General features: G+C 49.6%; 1 protein-coding gene across 2 annotated transcripts in view; it reads left to right on the top strand.

Moving 5' to 3' along the window:
- The window catches only part of CFAP46 (cilia and flagella associated protein 46), a 370852-nt gene that overhangs the window by 13273 nt on the left and 343934 nt on the right, over positions 1-13645 (top strand). For both annotated transcript variants that reach the window (XM_075348545.1, XM_075348544.1), the window contains exons 4-5: positions 2754-2885; positions 13231-13295. In XM_075348545.1, the coding sequence (XP_075204660.1) occupies positions 2754-2885; positions 13231-13295 (197 nt within the window). The remainder of the gene's footprint in view (positions 1-2753; positions 2886-13230; positions 13296-13645) is intronic.

The following is a 13645-nucleotide window of genomic DNA, read 5'->3' as shown; positions in this document are numbered from 1 at the left end:
AGGAATGCCAGCATATCTGTAGCGCCGGCCTCTCTGCAGAGAGGCCGACTTACTCAGCGTCCTCCCCCGCTGCCACGCGGCCATCCATCTGCTCTGCTGCCTCCTTCACCTCTCGGGCCCTGTACATGCTGCACAGGGTTCTTGGGAGTGCACCTAAGATGCGCGCGTGCACACCGGCTTTCCTTTTAAAGGGCTGGCATGCCATTTCCAGGAACTGCCTCTCAGCCTATGTCATTGTGTATTTAAGGCTGCCTCCCATTAGGGGTGGGGCCTATGCAACGCCTCTCGTTAGTCAGTCAATCTCCAGTCTGCTACCTAGCTAGTTGTCAGGTCTTTAGCTCCTATCCTGTTAACTCTGTGTTCGCCTCCAGTACCTGCCTTCCCATACCTGTGTACCCCTGCCATTTCCACTATTCCTGCCCGTATCTGTCTGTCCAGCTTGTCTCAGTTACCCCACCTGTACCCGTTTATTCCTGAGTCTGTCACCTGTCCTGGGGGTCAACTGCCACAGTCCCAGTCTCTTCCCTGGGAGTGCTACCTGTCGTCCGCCTTGCGGTGGGCGCTTAGTTAAACCTCTCCCACTAAAGGGTAATCCCGGGTCCCCCCTGTGGTCCAGTGCGTCCACTAATTCCAATACAATACAATATCATTACCGAGGACCTGTCACCTCCTGGAAAACCTCATATAATAAAAATTAAAGAGATCAAATAAAAATCTTTGTAAAATGTAATAACATTTTGAACATTAAAATATTTCCTCTGGATCGTCATAGAAGATGGCGAAAGTGAGTTGAATTTGTGGCTCTCCACTGTCTTGCTGTTTTGTCATTTGCGTGAGACTTCCTGCAGTTGGCCCCATTCACTTGTATAATGCTGAGCTGCAGTTCCCTGCACAGCCAGGTGGCAGGCACCACTGCACAGGAAAAAAAGGGAATGAGCTATTGTGCACTATGACCATTTTAGGGTATGCTTACACATGGCATTTTTACATCATTGTTCCCTAATTTGTTATGCAGCGTATCTGGTGCGTAAAATACACAGCTTTTAACAGTATCAGCATAATCAATGAGATTTCTGAAATCTCATGCAAATGCTGTGTAGCACCCCTGAGGTAACAGGTGCCACAAAATGTAACCTGTGGAAACCTAAACCTCGAAATATCTGTGCCAGTCAACACACCAGCACCCTCAGGCCACATACACAACCCCAACACCAGACTGGGAGACATGCTTAGTAACAGGTAAAAGGGATGGGTACTGATTGGATAGTCGCCACCCAATCTGTAGGGAGAGACCCAGTGAGGGGGAGGGGCAGTGGTGGGTTGGGAAGTTGGCGGGAAGTTGTGAGGAGAGGGAGTTGAGAGGAGTGTGGAGGAAGAAGTCAAGGAGAGGTGGAAGTAGAGAGTTGAGAGTGAAAGTACAGAAAGAAGGGAAAAGACCTGAAGTAACACCGGAGTGCTGTAACAGGAGTGAGGGACTGTGGAGTACGGAACCAGGACTCCAGGCACCGTGGGTTACCTGCGGAAGTGGAATACTCCAGGAACCGCGGGACGCCTGTGTAAGTCTGGAACCAAGGCTCACAGGACTCCACACAAGGCGGCGTGCAGACCCTAGGACAGTGGGACACTTTATGGTCAACTGTTAATTCTGCCAGGCGAGAAGATCTCCAGGGTCCATCTCCAACCAAAGAGTCTGAAGCATCAGCAGCGAAGAGGGGACCGGGGATTGAACCCCTTAAATAGTCCAGGCTGCCTGCAATAGGACCAAGACAGAAACGGAGGGGTTCCCAAGAAGCTCTAGGCAGCGGGAACACCTGTAACCGGCACCAGCGGGTCCAGGTACCGGCCTCCAGTAAAGGCAAGTTGAAACTGCAATACCGGTGTGGACTGTTTCCTTCTTGTCTCTGCACATGTATACTGACTGTCCCTTACCACTGCCCCTTCACCATCCACTGCTGGGGCCAAGCCCTGCTTGCCCAAAACACCTAAGCTGCACTACTCCACCAGCTCCAGCAGGACCCTGCAGCGGCGGCCTCAATAACCTGGCCACTCACCGTAAGTGACGTAGTCGAGAACACTTTTATTTTTATCCCCTTTTATTTTTCACCCCTTTTTTATCGTCACGACCCCCAGGGTCATGGAACCGGGCATCGGCCGTGAGCACGACTGTTCCCTCCTGTGCACCACACGCTGGGACCGAGTACCCCACAGCCCTGGAGCGTCACAGCTGTTTTTTTCTGTGCATATTATGAGCCTTGCTGTGTTTTTTTAGCATGTCATCTCCTTCAGCGTGCAGCACTTTACACCTATTCAATTGAATCTGTAAAAATGTTGTAAATATGCAACAAAAATGTGCATATTGTACTATGCAAAAGTGATGGCATATCCGAATGTTATGTCAGTGCCTTATGGGATGGTAAAACCTCTTTTATTACCAGTGATACAGTTTAGTATGGGGACAATTAGCGTTTTATTTCCATTATTTTCAAGTGTTATTTATTTTTGCACTTTGCACATTCTATTATTACTGTAAGAAATAATGTCACATAGTGACCTTTTCCAGTTTTTGCTGTTCCTGCCGCCTGTGATATTGATCCCGTTCCGTCTGATGTCAGGATCACACCCCCGCACTCCTCCTCATTTGTCCCTTAGGCTGGGTATTTTTGCACAATCTGTATTTTTTTGCTGTAAAATAATTGCTCCTCGTGTTAAAAACTGTAAAAATAACAATTATGTTTTCTTATTTGACTTGACAGCTTGGAAGTCCAGCAGTGAGCAAAGCCTGTCTTCAGATGTATTTCAAGAGTCACCCTCCTCCAAACCAATTTTTAGGACGGGCATTGCTATGCCAAGCTCAATTACACCGCGTGAAGTCTCCGAACGATGAGGTATACAGTCCATTGTGTCCGGTCTGCAGTAATGTCTGATAGAATAACACAGCTTTGGGGTAGATTTATTAATCTGGCAGAAAAGGAGAAGATAAGGCATATTTCTTTGTCGCTCCATTGGGAGACCCAGACAATTGGGTGTATAGCTTCCGCCTCTGGAGGCCACACAAAGTATTACACTTTAAAAAGTGTAACCCCTCCCCTCTGCCTATACACCCTCCCGTGGACCACGGGCTCCTCAGTTTTATGCTTTGTGTGGAAGGAGGCACACATCCACTCATGCATTCTCATACTTAGTTATGTCGGTTGGAAGAAAAGAGGGCCCCCACGGGGCCCCCGGCATGTTCCCTTCTCACCCCACTATGTCGGTGGTGTTGTTAAGGTTGAGGTACCCATTGCGGGTACGGAGGCTGGAGCCACATGCCGTCTCCTTCACCATCCCTTATGCGGCTCTGGGAGAAGTGGGATCCAGAGCGGTCATCCATTTGCTGGGACCGTGCTCCATCCGCAGCCCCTGGTGGAACCTGCCAGACCGGAGCCTCTTCAACCTCAGGGACCGGGCCCTGCAACTTAAAGGTACTCTGTGTCCCCATAGGGGACTGTGCAGGGAGCGCACCTTCTTCCCGGAAGCCGCGGTAGTTGTGAAATTGAGGAGGCCGGTGGACTTCCGCGCCGACCGTGCCTGCTTGTCGGGCGCGGCCTCAAATTTAGTCCCCGGCTTCACCGCGGCCTAGTCGCGAAAATCCCGCCCCCGGGCCTGCCTGTCAGGGGTAAGGGCGGGATTACCGACATGACGTCGGATGTGAGGGCTGGAGCATCCTGCATGTCTTCCTCCCCCCTCACTGACCACTGTGGGGACCCCAGATTCCCGCTCTTTGCTGGCGCCGCCCCGGCCCCACTCCTCCCCTGAGAGCTCCGGCGGCCATTTTCTGGCATTCTGCCGGTGGATGCTTCTCAGTGAACAGCTCTGCAGCTCCGGGGGATCCACGACAGGGAATCTGGAGGACACACTCCGCTCGTTAGCGGTCGGTAAGCCACACCGGTCACCCGGTGCTGGTCCCCCTAGGGTGCCGGAATAGATACATATATATATATAATAGATATATATATCTGTTCGGTCAGGCTGTATACCCTTTTCCCATATACCCTCAGTGGTCACTCTCCTAGGAGACAACAGCATGTCGTCCACAAGGAGCAAAGCTACTAAGGCACAGGTTTTTTTTCGCGGCCTGTACCTCTTGTGGGGCTATGTTACCTGCGGGTTCCACCTACCCTCACTGTGAGCAATGCTCGACTCCTGCCTCGCTTGCTCAGCCAGAGCCTCGGGCACTGGTGGGCCCCTCGGCTCATGTAGACCCCCCTGCTCCCCCTGAGCAGGCTGCAGGGACAGAGTCACCGGTGTTGGCCTCTTTTGCTGAGAAACTCTCTCAGTCACTTTCCCAATCCATTGCACTGTCTATGGACAAATGGTCTTCTAAACTCCTTGAGGCATTGCAGTCCAGACCGGACCTTCCATAGGCCCCGGCCCCTGTTAGCTTGTCTCCTCCAGGCCCCTCTCGGTCCGCGCCGCAGCGCGCTCCCAGGTTGGCCCCTAGGTCTCAGGCGGAGGACTCCTGCCCGGACCGCAGTCCCAGACCGGCTAAGCGGTCTCGCTGGGACTCTTCCCCGACTTCCTCACGCTGCTTGGGATCCCAGCTTGAGGACTCTCAAGAAGACGAGGCGGAAGTGGGAGCTCAGGGCTCTAACCCTGACTTCGCCCTTAACCTTGATACACCTGAGGGGGACGCCTTAGTAAATGTTTTCACCAAAGTCATGGCATCCGTCGTGGCGGTCCTGCACTCTCAGGGCCACTCGGTGATCCCCTACTTGGACGATCTCCTAGTCAGGGCCCCTTCTCGGGTGGCGTGTCAACAAAGCCTTACCGTCGCTCTGGCGACTCTCCAGCAGTTTGGGTGGATCATCAACTTCCCGAAATCTAAGTTGACACCGACCCAATCACTGACTTACCTCGGGATGGAGTTTCATACCCAGCAAGCGTTAGTCAGGCTACCGAGCGACAAACAGCTTTCTCTGCAGGCAGGGGTGCAATCACTTCTTCGGAGTCAGTCACACCCCTTAAGGCGCCTCATGCACTTCCTGGGGAAGATGGTGGCAGCTATAGAGGCAGTGCCGTTCGCGCAATTCCATCTCCGGCCACTCCAATGGGACATTCTCCGCAAATGGGACAAGAGTGCGGCTTCCCTCGACAAGAACGTCTCTCTTTCCCTTGCAACCAAAACATCACTTCAGTGGTGGCTCCTACCTACATCTCTGTCGCGGGGAAAATCCTTCCTACCCCCAACCTGGGCTGTGGTCACCACGGACGCGAGCCTTTCAAGTTGGGGAGCGGTTTTTCTCCACCACAGGGCTCAAGGAACCTGGACTCCGATAGAATCGTCCCTTCAGATCAATATCCTGGAGATAAGGGCAGTATATCTAGCCCTATTGGCTTTCCATCGGTGGCTGGAGGGCAGGCAGATCCGAATACAGTCGGACAACGCCACTGCCGTCGCCTACATCAACCACCAAGGCGGCACTCGCAGTCGTCAAGCCTTCCAGGAAGTCCGGCGGATTCTGCAGTGGGTGGAAGCCACAGGCTCCACCATCTCCGCAGTTCACATCCCGGGCGTAGAAAACTGGGAAGCAGATTTTCTCAGTCGTCAGGGCATGGACGCGGGGGAATGGTCTCTTCACCCAGACGTGTTTCGAGAGATCTGTCGCCGCTGGGGAACGCCGGACGTCGATCTCATGGCGTCACGGCACAACAACAAGGTCCCGGCCTTCATGACACGGTCTCAGGATCACAGAGCTCTGACGGCGGACGCGTTAGTCCAGGATTGGTCGCAAGTTTCGACTGCCTTATGTGTTTCCCCCCTCTGGCGATGCTGCCCAGAGTACTACGCAAGATCAGGTCCGACTGCCGTCGTGCCATTCTCGTCGCTCCAGACTGGCCGAGGCGATCGTGGTATCCGGATCTGTGGCATCTCACGGTGGGTCAACCGTGGGCACTTCCAGACCGCCCAGACTTGCTGTCACAAGGCCCGTTTTTCCATCTGAATTCTGTGGCCCTCAACCTGACTGTGTGGCCATTGAGTCCTGGTTCCTAGCGTCTTCAGGGTTATCTCAGGATGTCATTGCCACCATGAGACAAGCCAGGAAGCCAACGTCCGCCAAAATCTATTACAGGTCTTGGCAAATCTTCCTATCATGGTGCGCTGATAACGGTTTTTCTCCATGGCCGTTTGCCTTACCCACTTTTCTTTCATTCCTTCAATCTGGAATGGACAAGGGTTTGTCCCTCGGCTCTCTCAAGGGCCAAGTATCGGCGCTCTCCGTGTTTTTTCAAAAGCGTCTAGCCAGGCTTCCGCAGGTCCGCACGTTCTTGCAGGGGGTTTGCCACATGGTCCCACCTTACAAACGTCCGCTGGAACCCTGGGATCTTAACAGGGTTCTGACGGCTCTTCAAAAACCACCTTTCGAGCCGCTGAGGGATGTCTCTCTCCCACGTCTTTCGCAGAAGGTGGCCTTCCTAGTGGCAGTCACATCACTTCGGAGAGTGTCTGAGCTCGCAGCGCTGTCATGCAAAGCCCCCTTCCTGGTTTTTCACCAGGATAAGGTGGTTCTGCGTCCTGTCCCGGAATTTCTCCCTAAGGTGGTATCCCCTTTTCATCTCAATCAGGATATCTCCTTGCCTTCCTTTTGCCCTAATCCAATTCACCAGTGTGAAAAGGATTTGCACTCTTTGGATCTAGTGAGAGCACTCCGGTTCTACGTGTCTCGCACGGCGCCCCTGCGCCGTTCAGATGCGCTCTTTGTCCTTGTCGCTGGCCAGCGTAAGGGCTCTCAGGCCTCCAAGTCAACCTTGGCTCGGTGGATCAAGGAACCGATTCTCGAGGCCTACCGTTCTTCCGGGCTTCCGCTCCCTTCAGGGCTGAAAGCCCATTCTACCAGAGCCGTAGGTGCGTCCTAGGCATTGCGGCACCGGGCTACGGCTCAGCAGGTGTGTCAGGCAGCTACGTGGTCTAGTCTGCACACTTTCACGAAACACTATCAAGTGCATACCTATGCTTCGGCAGACACCAGTCTAGGTAGGCGAGTCCTTCAGGCGGCGGTTGCCCACCTGTAAGAGGGGGCCGTTTTCGGCTCTTTTTATCGAGGTATTCTTTTACCCACCCAGGGACTGCTCTTGGACGTCCCAATTGTCTGGGTCTCCCAATGGAGCGACAAAGAAAAAGGGAATTTTGTTTACTTACCTTAAATTCCTTTTCTTCTAGCTCCTATTGGGAGACCCAGCAACCGCCCCTGTGCCCTTCGGGCTGGTTGTTCTTTTGTGTACACATGTTGTTCATGTTGAATTGTTCTTTTGGTTCATGGTCTTCAGTTCTCCGAACATCCTTCGGATTGAATTTACCCTAGACCAATTTATAAGTTTTCTCCTTCCTGCTTTTGCACCAAAACTGTGGAGCCCGTGGTCCACGGGAGGGTGTATAGGCAGAGGGGAGGGGTTACACTTTTTAAAGTGTAATACTTTGTGTGGCCTCCGGAGGCAGAAGCTATACACCCAATTGTCTGGGTCTCCCAATAGGAGCTAGAAGAAAAGGAATTTACGGTAAGTAAACAAAATTCCCTTTTTTCCAGAGTGATTCACCTTTAAATAGACCTGTAAATCACTTTTCCATAGCTTTCACCACCTCTGAGTTGACTTAAGGCCACTTCACACACAGAGATAAATCTGCGGTAGATCTGCGGTAGATCTGCGGTTGCAGTGAAATTGTGGACAATCAGTGCCAGGTTTGTGGCTGTGTACAAATGGAACAATATGTCCATGATTTCACTGCAACCACAGATCTGCCAAAGATTTATCTCTGTGTGTAAAGTGGCCTTTACAGTATTTTGTGCCAAAATTAGGCGCACATCATAAATTAATGTGCCACATTTTTTTACTTCATACCCATTTCATAGAACTTTTGAGAACTCTCCAGTAAAGGGCACTTTACATGCTGCGATATCGCTAGCGAGCGTACGTGCCCCCGTCGGTTGTGTGTCACGGGCAAATCGCTGCCTGTGGTGCACAACATCGCTGACACCCGTGACACATACTTACCTGCCTAGCGACGTTGCTGTGACCGGCGTACCACCTCCTTTCTAAGGGGGCAGTTCGTTCGGCGTCACCACGACATCACTAAGCAGCCGCCCAATAGAAGCGGAGGGGCGGAGATGAACGGGACGAAGATCCAGCCCACCTCCTTCCTACTTCATTGCCGGCAGCTGCAGGTAAGGTGATGTTCCTCGTTCCTGCAGTGTCACACGTAGCGATGTGTGCTGTCGCAGGAACGAGGAACAACCTGCGTCCTACAACAGCAACGATAATCGGAAATGGAACGACGCGTCAACGATCAGCGATAAGGTAAGTAATTTTGATCGTTAACGGTCGTTCCTGCGTTTCACACGCAATGACGTCGCTAACGAGGCCGGATGTGCGTCACGAATTCCATGACCCCCAACGACATCTCGTTAGCAATGTCGTTGCGTGTAAAGCGGCCTTAAGGCTCAAGAAGCAAAAACAGTCTAACAAGTAAAAGAGACCAAAATATTGTGTTATAAAAATACATTTAAAAGTACCGTGGAAAGCTTCAAGAAGAACCTGAAGACCCACCTCTTCCAACAAGCCTACAACCTACAATAGCCCTCAGTCCAGTAGACCACTGCACAACCAGCTCTGTCCTCACCTATTGTACCATCACCCATTCCCTGTAGACTGTGAGCCCTCGCGGGCAGGGTCCTCTCTCCTCCTATACCAGTCTGTATTGTACTGTTAATGATTGTTGTATGTATACCCTCTTTCACTTGTAAAGCGCCATGGAATAAATGGCGCTATAATAATAAATATAATAATAATAATTTCTTAACTACACATGATTTTAAAGGGGATATCTTTGCAGGTTTTTGCTTTATAAGGCTATGTGCGCACACACTGCATCTTTTACTGTGTTTTGGTGCGTTTTTGGTGAAGATTTGTGGTTATGAAGCATGCATGCATGCATGCATGCATTTCCTTACCCCAGCAAAGTCTATGAGACTTCTATTTTGCAGTCTGCACAGTGCATCTTTTTTGGCTGTGTTTTTGAAGATGCAGCCAATATGCATCATGTTAATTTTATTTGCATTTTGTCCCTGCATTTCGGAGGACTGGCAGATCAATTCCCCACTGACTCGGGGTCAGTGGGGGATTGCTCCCTGGTATCTGGCCAAATGCCGGTCCCCATATAAAGTCTATTGGAACAAGAATCTGGGGCAAAGGGTAGGAACAAGCGCTTTATACTTATGGATTCACCGGGGGCGGCTGTCATACTGCTCCCGCTGCTGCTCATTCACTTTCCGAGCCACTGATTACCTTTATTGAATATGCGCTGCTTCCACCGCCCCGCTGATCGCAGCTCAGTCTCTGCCTGAACCTCACAGTGGGAAAGTCAGAGAAGGTAGAACAAAAAACGCATAGGGTCTTACCAGATAAAAACCAGGATATTAATTAGTAAGGTGACCTCACCTATAGGGGTTGTGACAGTCACAACTCCTATATTCACATGGTAGCAAGGTGAAATAGCTGCAGCCCCGAAGTTGTCAGAGTAGATATTTGAAGGAAACCGGGTGTGACGCCGTGCTTGTCACCAAATCAAGTCCGAAATAAATTATTCCATGTCTTTATTACATTAGCTCGGTACAGGTCATCGTGTTTCAGGGGTCGCAGCCCCTTTCCTCAGGACATATAGCAGTGACAAGGATAATCCTCTTTCTATTAATCTATAGATAAAATATGATCTATGATATAGATCATAGATAGATTGATATAAAGCATAACAAATGCATTAACAAAAACGCAGCAATACGTCATGCATTTTTTGGGCCACAAGCTGCGTTTCTGTGATCACAGGATAAAAAGATGCATTCAGAAAAAGATGCAGCGTGCGCACGTAGCCTAAGCTGAAGTCAGCATGCTGAAAGGATTAAGACAGAAAGTTCAGGCATGCCTGTGTTGTCACAGTCCGATCTTTTGTTTATTTGCTATGTTTGTTTTAGCAGCCGAAACCTTATCATTGCTGTAGCTAGTTGGCTCCTGCCATGTTGTCCGGCACGCCCCCTCCTCTAATTGACACCTCACTGTCAATGTACAATCTCTATAGAGAGCCTGGGGTGGGTGGGGGTCTGCTACATGACTAAAGCTAAAAATGACATTGTGTTAGAACGGTGGCACCCAGTAATCTAAGTGATACATCATTGGATTCAGAATTTCTTTGCCTAATTCATGCTTCTCTCAGTTGAGGTAGCAAAAACCTGCTGACTAAGTCCCTTTAAATTGTTAAAAAGCATCATTGGAGGAAGGAGAGGATTATTCTGGTAAATACACATACAAAAAGAGAACTTAATACTAAAGCTACAATACTACACACAATGTAATTAATATATAGGTAGCTATTAAACACATGGGACTATTGAACAATCACATGAAAACACAATAGGCAATGCTATTTGACATATAAAATCAGTATAGACATATTGTATATATTAGTCCCCCTTCACTGTGGCATCATGTCCAGGGATTAGTAATGGAGAGGCATCTATCAGACACTCCTATTAATAATCCAGTAAGTGTAAACAGGAAAAAACACACCCAAAATATTTTATTTGAAAAAATACTCCCAGCTTCTTTCCCTGGTTCACCAATTTAATCTAAAAAAAAAAGCCATGCTGGTACAAAGAAGACCAAGAATTCCGACTTAAGCGGGCTTTACACGCTACGATATATCTAATGAGATGTCGGCGTGGTCACGTCGTAAGTGACGCACATCCGGCATAGTTAGTGATATCGTAGCGTGTGACAGCTATGAACGAGCAGAAATAGTCACCTTCTCGTTCATCGTTGACACGTCGTTCATTTTCTAAAAATCGAACGTCCGGTTGTTCATCGTTCCCGAGGCAGCACACATCGCGTGACACCCCGGGCACGATGAACACAGCTTACCTGCGGCCGCCAGCAATGCGGAATGAAGGAGGTGGGCGGGATATTTACGTCCCGCTCATCTCCGCCCCTCCGCTTCTATTGGACTGACCCTCACTCACCAGTTTATTAGAAAGCAAAGCTCCCAGCTCTGATTTAGTCCAGTGGTTCCCACGACGTTCCTTGTTTTCCACAATCAAAGACCATGAAGCCTCATTCTGAGACTCCATAGCCTTATATCGGCATCCTCTCCTGGCGCACGCTGAACTCTATGCAACCTGGTGATTCTGATGAGCGGTGACATCACTGCTCATTACAGTGCTGTCACAAGGAGTTTTGCAAAAACTTCACTGACTAATGGAGGCGTCAGCCTCTATTCAGATTGCAGACTCTGACACGCCGCTCATTAGTTTCTCTGGTATTTGGGATCAACACAGGCAGACTCAGGCATTGAAACAAAAAAACAAAAAAGTGAGCCGGAGTATGAGATGGTATACATGGAACTTGTGAGACTATGTTCACACTGGCCATGAGACTAAGAGAAACCAAGGAAAAAAACCCGGTCGCTCTCAGCCCTTAGCCACATTGAGGCCTATTTTAGACCCATGGTAAGGTTTTAATATTAGAGAGTGTAGGTACTATCCCAACTGGGTACACCTTGACGTTTGGTGGGATAGCTTTATGCTTTTTTTGATCAAAAACAGTGTTTACTAAGTACCCTATGTTTATATGCACTATGCTTTTATTTAGTTACAGCAGGGTATGTTTTCACAATTTTTTTTCCTTGGTTTCTCTTAGACTCAGGCATTGACCTGCTGTGTGCTGCTTCATAAGCAGCCTAGCAAGAGTTAATCTCTGCTGGTCTCCTTGCTCCTTTGATCATATGTTGTGGGGAGGCCTATCACAGTTCTCCACTCCTATTTATGCTGGTTGAATCCTTCCACCCATGCTAGCTATATTCTGTCTTTGTGGTGTCCCAGACTTTCTGGTGAAAGTTGTGCTCACTGCTTGGTGTAGTTGTGGAGTTTACCCCTGTTGTTTTGTAGCTCCTCGCCTGCTTCTGTGTTTCCTCCTGAATCTCTTATTGTCTTTACCTTACCTTTGTGTCTGTGTGTGGTGTGACAGAGTTTTGGTTTTCTTTGTCTGTCTTTTGTGGGTTTCATCACACTCCCTAAGGGGAGGGGGAGAGGGGATCAGATCAGGACTGTTCAGGAGCAGGGCCAGGAATGAGACTCAGAAATCTCCACCTTCAGGAGTATCCCTGAGATTAGGGATAGCATAGGGCTACCTAGCTTGAGGGACCGCTTAGGAGCCCCAGTTCCTCGCTATCCCATAGTCATCGTGACAAGTGCCTGGCTCACACAGAGTTTTGGGCTTCTGTCAGTAAGTCCCATTCTCAGTCACCCCACAAAAATTGTATATATGGGCATGCAGATCTTTGAAATCATCAACACCGTTAGATCTTCTCTCTGTTATTGCATTCCTGAGAAATCAGTGTTTTAATTAACATGCAAGTAAGGTATTAAGTGCTACAGGCGTGACAGAGCATTTAAGGAGCCACTGCCTTTCAAGCTTGTTTCCAGGCTCAGCACCAGCCTTTTTAGCTTGATTGATAGCTCACGGTCTGTGTGACGCCAGATGCTAGGCAAAGAAATCAGACAGTGAGCTATTAATCAAGCCAAAAAGGCTGGTGCTGGGTGGGAATAAAACCTCGAAAGCCTCCTTAAAGGGAACCTGTCACCTACTCACCTATGGGTTGGTCCGGTATGATGGGCGTCGTTGGATTCAGGTCCGGCGCCTCCTCTCTGCTTGCGATCGCTGTCTGCCTTCCTGCTTTGTGTGGATGGCGCGTCCTGCATCATCCACACAAAGGCCTCTCTGCCCTGCCGCGTACCGAGCAAAGTACTGTAATGAGCAGGCGCGGGGAAAGGTCAAAGAACACCCGCGTGTGCGCACCACAATGCTTTGATCTAGCCTCAGCATAGCAGAGAGAAGTGCGTGTGTGCAGGAGCCCAATGGATCCACATGAAGCAGGGAATCAGGGCGGCGATTGTAAGAAGAAAGGAGGCGCCGGATCAAGGTCGTCAACGCCCATCGGACATGAGTGCCCTGCAGGTGAGTAGGTGACAGGTTCCCGTTAAGTGCTCTCTCACACTGAGAGCACTTAACACCTCCTATGCATTTGAATTTATACTACTTCTGTTTGTGTTGTTTGCACATCATCATACAGTACCTCACATATTACCCTTATTTCTTAAGCTGTTTGTTATCGCTGCTATTTATCATGAACACTTTTTTATTTTCTTCTAGGGAGAACTAGAAAAGTCGGTGGCGTATTATCTTAAAGCAATTGATTTTGCCAAACAGCAACAGAGGTAAGAGCAGAACGGGGTTATAGAGCTCTCTGTGTCCGAGAGCATGTGCTTCACCAATGTTTCTTAGGCTGGTTTCACACATCCGTTTTTTGCCGTCAGGCACCATCCAGTAAAAAACGGAAAGAACGGATCCGACGTGTGTTGCCACCGGATCCGTTCTTTCCCCCATAGACTTGTATTAGTGCCGGATTGTGCCGCATGGCCTTGCGTTGCATCCGGCTTTTGCTGGATCCGGCGTAAATAGTTGATCCGGCAGCCGGATGGAACGTTGCTTGCAGCGTTTTTGTCTCTGACGAAAAACCGTATCGCGCCGCCGATCCGGCGATGTACGGCATGATTTACAATGAAAG

The sequence above is a fragment of the Anomaloglossus baeobatrachus genome, chromosome 5 (assembly GCF_048569485.1).
Source record: "Anomaloglossus baeobatrachus isolate aAnoBae1 chromosome 5, aAnoBae1.hap1, whole genome shotgun sequence".
NCBI classification, from domain to species: Eukaryota; Metazoa; Chordata; class Amphibia; order Anura; family Aromobatidae; genus Anomaloglossus; species Anomaloglossus baeobatrachus.
This window is presented reverse-complemented; position numbering and strand designations above follow the sequence as displayed.